General features: G+C 37.0%; 1 protein-coding gene across 1 annotated transcript in view; it reads left to right on the forward strand.

Moving 5' to 3' along the window:
• Positions 1–597: 597 nt before the first annotated feature.
• Positions 598–8,935, forward strand: part of PRKD3 (protein kinase D3) — a gene marked incomplete at its 5' end in the record, with an annotated part of 18,134 nt that continues 9,796 nt past the window's right edge. The window contains 4 exons of the mRNA XM_010144120.1: positions 598–781; positions 2,222–2,345; positions 5,152–5,229; positions 6,864–7,140. Coding sequence (XP_010142422.1) covers positions 598–781; positions 2,222–2,345; positions 5,152–5,229; positions 6,864–7,140 — 663 coding nt within the window. The remainder of the gene's footprint in view (positions 782–2,221; positions 2,346–5,151; positions 5,230–6,863; positions 7,141–8,935) is intronic.

Consider the following 8,935-nt stretch of genomic DNA (forward strand, 5'->3'; position numbering starts at 1 on the left):
AGCTACATATTAAGTATTTATATGTCTTAATTCTTAGTTTTCCATAGTGAAATTTGTACAGCTTTTGGAAAATTTAAAGTTCAGCCAGAGGGAGTCAGATGCCAGTAAGATCTGTTCTGCTTTAGTATTTTCCTGCAATGCCACAGCTACCCTTTTCTCTCTTACTTTTGCTATTAATGGGCTACAAGGACAGTGAAAACAGAGTTGGGTTTCTCTTGATGGAGAATTAATTTGCACAGGAATAATTCTCTGGGTCATTTCTAGCCATTGAAAGGTTACTTTGTACCAATTTCTTGTGGAACAGAATTACTTAATGAAATTTAGGTTTAGACCTTAAACTTTCCACTCCATTTCTTTCAGTATGATTTATGTTTTTGTTGGGTCTCTCTCTTGCCTTGGCATTTAGCAAAACCAAATTGATAACGTTGATTAGCATACTCTGCATCATTTAGCAAAAACTGAGGATTTTGAATATTCTGATTGTACTTTCATGTTCACTTGCATAAATGTGAACTGAAAAAGAACTTCTATGGATGGTGGTTTTGGGTTTTTTAATTGTGTATTTGAAATAACTTTTGAATCCTGTGTTGTTTCCAGAACCTGCTAGCCCAGGCCAGGACTTGGACATGCCAATGGAAGTTGATAGCAGTGAAATGAACAGTGATGGCAGTCGAGGTCTAGATGATGCTGAAGAGCCTTCTCCTCCAGAGGACAAAATCTTCTTCATGGATCCATCTGACCTTGATGTAGACAAAGACGAGGAAGCTGTCAAAACCATCAGGTAAGTCATAAGCTGGATTTCTTTGCTCTGGATGTACTTTCCTCAGTATTGTGAGTAAAACATTACTGCTAAACTTGGTTTTACTGCTCAAAGTATTGGGATTTTTTTAATTTGAAAATGCTTTGTAAACTTATCATGTCTCAAAATCTGATACATAAAAATAAATTAAAATAATATGGTCTTTTCTAATTGGAAAAACTGCTGTGCTATGACTGCGATCAAGGAAATAAAACCAGCTTACCAAAAAATGGTAAAGTTTATGTCTTAACATGGCTAAGACATGATTTAAGGTCTTTCACTAGCCTAATGCATTGATTTAAAAGGAATTACTTGAAATACCTTAATATTCATGTCATAGTCTGTATGTGTTTTAGGCAGAAGTTTCCTTTATTTATCTTGAATGTGATTTTGTGAAGTCTTCTATCCACTGTTACATAGTTCCTTTAATCAAGCTTCGTCTTTTTACTTTCTGTATTATTCTGAGTAGTGCCATCCTGATTTTCTTAAGCCATTCTTAATTACTTAAGAGCAGTTATATTAGGTCAAACTAAAGGTCATTTTAGCTCAGAGCTTGATGCCAAATATGTGGGGAAGACCATTTCTTTCACTGATTTATAGTTCAAGGACTTTCTGAGTTGGAAGTAGCACCTTTTGTTGTGTTCCACCTCTAGGTAGGATTTTTCAATTTATTTCTAATCAGATTCAAAGCATTTGAAGGCAATTCTACAGTGTAACTCTGCTGTGTTAACACATCCTTACATTCTTGGTTTTGCATCTACCATGTGATTTTGTGTGTTTATGAATGTTTCTGCTAGTGCCCCCTGTAGCTCTGGTATTAAGCAGGCATCTCCGTGGTTCACTCCATCTTCAGTGTTCTAGAAACCTGCGTTTAACTAATGACTCTGTTCGAGACTGTCAAATCCTTGCCTGCAGGACAGTTAATATCGCTGAGCACTGATAAAATTTTCTAGTGCAGCTGCAATTTAAATTAAAACAGCCCTGTTTAAATTTTCATAAATGGTAAGTTGCTTAGGAAGGGACCTTCGTTAATGTAATTGCAGTATTAAGAAACAGCGTAGTCAACTTACACAGACAAGAGAAAATTACACTGGCGCTGACGTTAATAATATTTTTATACTGGATTAAGACCAGCATCTTAGCTAATTGTTTTGAGAGAGGATGATTTCTGTAGGTGTCCTCATTCTAGTGTGTTTCTTCTCTGTTCCATAGAGTAAATTAAGAACTGTAGTACTTGCACTATAAGAGTCATTGGGATGGCTCAGATACCTTATCAATTTCATCTGTCAATTAAATTTGTATGGGAAGAAAAGGTGCCCATTTCTGAAAATTACACCGCTACTACACATTTAGCCCATAATTGCAGTACTGTTGTATTTAACTTGTTAAATATTAACTGTTCTATGTTTTTTTTTTTTTTAGTCCTTCAACAAGCAACAATATTCCTCTCATGAGAGTTGTACAGTCAATCAGGCACACAAAGAGGAAGAGCAGTACAATGGTGAAGGAAGGATGGATGGTCCACTATACTAGTAGAGACAATTTGGTCAGTGACTTCAGTTTCTTCCTATATTAAGTTAAATTAATTCTCTAAACCAGTGTATTTTATTTCTCTTATTTAGAAATTCTGATTTACAGCATAATTTCAAAGAACTTAACCATAGTGTTCATTATAAAGAAATCTGGTGCAAAGGAAAAACTTGCTTCTTAAAAATTCTTCATGTGGTCGTTCAACAATACTGTCCTTTCTCCCTTTTAAAAAGGAGAAGGATCTTTAGATTGTCTCAAATGAATTGCATGTTTAAGATTTCAGCTTTCCTGAGATGATAATTTGGAATAATTTGCTTATGTCTTCTTTCTGTTCAGCAGTTGAACTAAATATTAGTATCAGTATTTTTATTCTACTACATGAAAATGTGGAAATCATTATAAAATGATGAGTACAGAAGTAGCTGACACTTATTATAATGACCTAGATGTTTGTAAATATTTATTCATAGATATGGGAGTCCTTCATTCCTCTAGCAATTCATTCTACCTAAAAATTGCTAAAACGCATTTTTGAACATCACCCCCTCCAAACTCACTATTCCTCTTGATGTCAGTGGAATACAGTTGTGGCTTGGCCATATGTCCTTGGGTATGCAAATATCCTCCAAAAAGACTATGTTGTTTGTTTCCAGTGCTACCAGTGATGATCTCTTAATTGAACCTTCTTAGGCAAGCTCCTTAGTTTTATATGTTGAGGAGGAAGATAAGGAAAAGTAACTGGGTTCCTTAGAATTGTCTGATGGGAGAGAGTGAATCCTTTTGTCTTTTGGTAGATGAATGAAAAGGATGAAGTCAAGAAGTTCCCAGATCTCATGAAGCACAGTGTGTCATATTGAGACTGTTCGTGAAAAGCAGCATAAATACTTTCATATTTTGTCTCTACACAGGAGTCCAATTGAAGGAAACTTCAGGAATTTAGAGAAGCAAAGTTTTTTTAAATTCTGCTGAAATCAAGCTTGAGGGGGTGATACTGATCAGCTCAGATTACTGTAGTATTTTTACTTTTTGTGATTTTTCTATTAAAGACCACTGCAAATGGTCAGTCGTAAACTGCCTTACTTTTTTAACATACAGTTTTCTAATACCTAGATGTATTTATCATGAACCGAAATAAGTATTTCAGATGAGATTCTAGTCAAGGCCTCTTACCAGACACAATTATCGTCAGCTGGCTACGGGAAAATGTAAGGCCAGGTAGCAGATGAAGACAAATAGTTCTAGCAAAACTGTTCAGGGCAGTTTTTCAGCTCTGATTTAATCTTTTGGTATGGCCAGTATGTTTTTCCATGGACTTTTTCTAACTTACTCATAGAGCAGCAATCAGATTGTATACTTTAGCTTAGTTTGATTTTCTTCATCTGTGAATCTGACTGCTACCTAGACTGACATCTGCCAGAAAAGGTCATTCATATGAAGTGGAGTATTCTGCCCCAAAGCAAGACATTTCAGCCAAGCGAGATCTCGTAGAGCTTCCTAACGGGATGGGACTTCTGTATTAGGCATTGCAACATTGGTTATTTCTCTTGACTGCTCTGCTCTCAGCAATGTCAGACTATTTTCTGTTCCTGAAACAAATTGGTCTTTCTATCAGTTACAAAGAGGTTCATTTTACCAGCAATATTTGCTTCTTTCTGACCCCAGACAACAAGATATTTCATGCTTTATAATGAGAAGTTTCTGTATTGTTGTCTGTATTCTTTTCCTCGCTCTGAGCCCATCCTTTCTCAGACTTGGGTACAAGCAGATTTTGAGTGGGTTACCAACCTGTTCCTTATTTCCCCCCTCCAACATCTTCCTGGATTCATTATTTAATAAAGAGCATATATGTCCAGTTTCGCCCTAATGGTTTCACCCAAGTTCCATTCAGTGCTTACTGGGAATTCCATTTAGTTAAATCCATTCATGACCTAGCTTTCTTTGTCTGTCTCCTACAGGTAGTCTTAGCTTCCACACAATTGAAATCATTTAAGTTCTGCTTAAATTTTAAATTTTGTCAGCCCAGGCCAGGCTTAAGGTTCTTGGATTTTTGTCATGGAAAAACGCAAGTGGGTTTCTAACCATGTGAGCATGGATGGTGCAAGCAAACTACGTTGGGTTCATGCAGTCGTATTAGCTTTCTAAAAGCTTCTTTGTTCTGAAGAACATTCTTCTGCTTAAAATGACAAGACAGTTACGTGCAACAGCTTACTCATGTTACTTTTTGATGGAGAAGATATTTATCATTCTTGGAGACTTCCGGAAAATGGCTAATTACTCTGTCTTTATTTTTTCCCCAAGATATTTTGTCCACTTGAATCTCATAATATGTCTTGCCACTACTGGCAAGATATTTTTGACCTTCTAGAATTCTGTGTTGACAAAAGAATTGAGGACTTGTTAGGCTTGCTCAGTCCTTGAACCCATGTGATGTTGGTGTGAGGGCACAGAGGAAGAAAGCATGACTCCCACAGTTGCTGCTAAATTAAAATAATTCAGGTCTTGTGAGCACATGTATCTGGTGTGAAACTTGTGTAGGTAAGTGTTTTTCCTGTACAAGGGTAACTGCTGTTGTTACTGCTATTACTGTAAGGTAAGTGGTATTTTTTTTCTGGTTTGTGGAAATATTTTTTGAGCCTCTTCTTGAGTTTAAAAAAATCTTTATTCTCAAAGTGTATTTTTTCATGTATCTAGTCTAAGATGCAACGGTAGATTAATGTGAATAGATTACCTTAGCAATATAAGCATTTCTTATTTCAATAATTGCATTACAAAAGCCCTACCAGTGATATATTGCTTATGTTATTGTACTGTTCATTTTGTAGAGAAAAAGACATTACTGGAGACTGGACAGCAAATGTCTCACACTATTTCAAAATGAATCTGGAACAAAATATTACAAGGTAATTAATGATGATTAATAATTACGTCGCACTTGATTTACTCCGTGTTTTATAGATCTGAAATCTACTTGACAGCAGTTATAAGTATTATTATCTCTATTTCCCTAGCTTTTTTAGTCAAAACTTTAGCCAGGTTAATTATTGGCCAAAGCTTATAGGTGAGAAGGACCAAACCAACTCTGAGAAGTTGCCTGCAGCTTCTGTTCTAATCTCCTTGAGTATGTCTTACATTTTACGTGTACTATTCTCCTGAATAAGAATTAAGCTTTCTTCACATTTACCAGAGAATTTGTTTGGCTGCCAGTCTAATGAAGGCTAGCGTTTTTGCGTTCTTTAAGTAGTGACTGAAAGTTTGCATGCTCATGTATTTTATTTCAAGGTTCCCAAAATTAAATTATTCCTAACTGTACAACTGAAAGTTGCAAGCAAGCTTTAGAGGAAAATTCACTGTGCAGCCTGACATATAAATGAAGCTTATCAACAAGTTTAGGATGTTGTTAACAGAGTGCTCTGTTCAGTGGTGCAATATTCAGAAAATGTATTTGAATGTATAAACAGGATTTTTCCTTTTCTTGTCTTACACCTTCAGGTGGGGGTCCAAATCTTGCAGCTTCTTCCTTTATACCATCTCTAAGATCAAGCCTTTTCTCTGTACATCCAGCTAAACTTGCCCAGATCCTTTTCATCCCTATCTTGACCAGTGCAGTCTCTTCTTCTCAGACCTCTCTGATACTTGTATTGCCCTGTGCATTCAAAACACAGCTGGTAAAATACGTTCCTTGCTTGTTGCTCCGTTATATGACTGCTTTTAGTCCCTTGACTTGCCCCTTTTCATCCCTTTTTTTTAACCGCTTAAACCTCAGGTTATTTGTCTTTGCTGTTAGTCATTCACAGTTTTTTGCCTTTACATTTATTTGCTGTCTTCTTCACCTACTGTCTCTTATCCCCCTAATGCCAGCAAGGTGTTCACCTGCACGTTCACCGCAATTGCAAGCGATATGCACTTGTACACCTTCTCGTCTATGTGGAATATCCTCTTCCAGCTAACATGAACTTGCAACCATTTCTTCCTTCAGATCTGTTCTATAATACTGCTTGTACCATGGTCTTAAACTGACATGGCAGAGGAGTCAGTAGAAATTAGTATCTGTATGAAAGAGAATCCTGACCCAAAGACTGAGAGATGTGAAGCAGTGCTTGTTGACTAATGACAGGATAACCACATCCTCTTCTTAATGTTGTCTTGTTTCACTTTTTCTCCTTGTCATTTTCTTTTCTAACTAAGCTGTATAAACTGCAGGGGGAAAGTAGTCATTCTATAGTTGTGCATCATTTGTATGTGGTGGGAGCGTGTCTTATGCAGAATGTAAGTGGACTTTAAGTAGAAAATAGTAGTTGTATAGAGAGACCTGTGGTGGGGCTGGAAGTCTCTCTAGGCTTGTACAGAGGAATTAAGAAAACTGCATGGGCAACGGTCATGCGCAGTTTGACGTTAGTTATGAAGCATGGTATTTTGGTTTTGGTATTGTGACATATTTGCTTTGATTTGTTTGCAAACTCTTTAAGTTTTGAGTATCAGTATGTTAAAACACTGTGTCCATTTTCATTTTTTAATCTTTAATATTTTTCTTCAGGAGATTCCACTTTCAGAAATTCTCCAGGTGACTCAGCCTCGAGATTTTTCAAACGTGATGCAGGGCAGCAACCCATACTGTTTTGAGATCATCACTGACACGATGGTGTACTTTGTTGGCGAAAACAATGGCAGCAGTCACCACAGTCCTGTTCTTGCTGCCACCGGAGTTGGACTTGACGTAGCTCAGGGCTGGGAGAAAGCCATTCGTCAGGCTTTGATGCCAGTCACTCCTCAAGCTAGCGTTTGCACTGCTGCAGGACAAGGAAAAGATCACAGTAAGCAGGCAGACCAGGCACTGGTCTGCAGGCAGGTGTTTGTATACCGAGGATGTTAATGGGGGAAACTCCTTTCAGAAAAGTGCTTATTTAGAGCCAAGTATTGTCTGTCTTCTGCTGAACTGGGTCCATAATTTTCCACAGGTCTCTAAAAAGTGACACTCTGGGTTTTTAAAGGGTGGGCAAATCCTTTATCTGTTGTAGCAGAAAGCAGTAAAGAATTAGGTTTACAATATGAATGCATATTGCAGAGCTTTATTGTAGGAGCATTAAGAACTCACATGTAATTGGTGGATGTAAAAAGGGACAGTAGTTTAGATATTTCTAATATACCTAAATAAATATATTCAGATTATATACATGTCCTCCAAAAGAACTAAATTTGGATGCTTGTTGATGTTATCCCCTATATATATATATGTTTAAAATCTGTGAGGTATCAGTAGCTAAGGATAAGAAATGGAGTTAGTGGTGCAATGTAAATACTGCCAGTGATGGAAAGAACTTTTGCTGAGCTGTGGGTTAAAAAGTAACCATGTTAAAAAGTACTCCATTCTTCTTTTTATGTATTTGCCCTCCCTTTCTTTCTCGGGCATAGGATCATATTCTTTATCAAGGCTCCACTAAACTAGTTATTGTGTTCTTTCTGTTCAGACAGTTCCTCGTTCCTTGCAACAACATTCATTCACATTCTGTCCTGAGATTTATACTTACATTCTTTAGTTTCCTTTCATCTTCCAGCTACCCCTTAATCTTCTTTTAGTAAAATTTATTTTTCAGGAGGTTCTGAGTTTGGTTTCTAAGTCTCTGATATCTGGCTACTCTGAATCAGCAACAGTTAAGAACACCTAAGTGCTAGTCTGAGGTACAGACACTTTCTGAACATGCAGCCATGGTCTGAAGTGGTAAACTGTGAAATGCCAGTGTTCAATTATAGTGAAGAAACATTCCTGTAAGATAGTACCTTGTAACTGGTCTTATACATAAATAAGAAGCCATTTTCAATATTAAATTCTTAGTTCCAAATATATATCTATATGTACATATGCACCCCCCCTCCCCCCAAAGCTCTCTTTGTTTTCTGGAACTTAATGTTTACTGTTGCTGAAAGTCTTGCAAAGACAGTTGCTCTTTCCAAAATCAGTAATTTTTTCAGATATAAATAATAACATTTTTATATTAAAAGTTTTCAGTGGTAGGGAATAGAACTACAGGGAATAGATACAAGGAGGAAGTATTTTAGCATGTTTAGGATTGTAGGAGTATAAGGAACTACCACAAGTTGTGGAGCAGTGCATGCATATTCTTGGACAACTCAGGTTGTTTTTTAAACTCTAGACCCCCAAAATGTCTGTTCATCCCTCTTCTTCCTACACGTTGTGACCCATGAAATGTTTTCCAAAAACCTTTAAGAAAATGAGACTTCTAGTTAAAAAGAAGTCCCCAAAGCCTCTAATATGTTAAATTAAAAGACCAGAAGTGGAGGGAGGTGTTGCTAGTGCTTGAAATATTTGCAGCAGCACAGAATTCGTAGTGTCAAACTGTCCGCGGGACACTGGCTAGTCAATTCATACCACATTCTGGCCAGAAAGTAGCTAGAAATGAGGATGCTCTTCCAATCTGACCCATGGGACAGAGTCCTTTCTGACCTTGTGCTGGGTGGTTGGGGTGGGCTGTTTCTGAGCTGAATGAGGAACAGAAAATCAGTAAACTGATCAGTTACCTGGTACAGATTACATGTTGGATCCTGGCATTACCGATTTTTTTTTTTTTTTTTTTTTTTTTTTTCCCCCCC

Source organism: Buceros rhinoceros, unplaced genomic scaffold (genome assembly GCF_000710305.1).
Source record: "Buceros rhinoceros silvestris isolate BGI_N320 unplaced genomic scaffold, ASM71030v1 scaffold17709, whole genome shotgun sequence".
NCBI lineage: Eukaryota > Metazoa > Chordata > Aves > Bucerotiformes > Bucerotidae > Buceros > Buceros rhinoceros.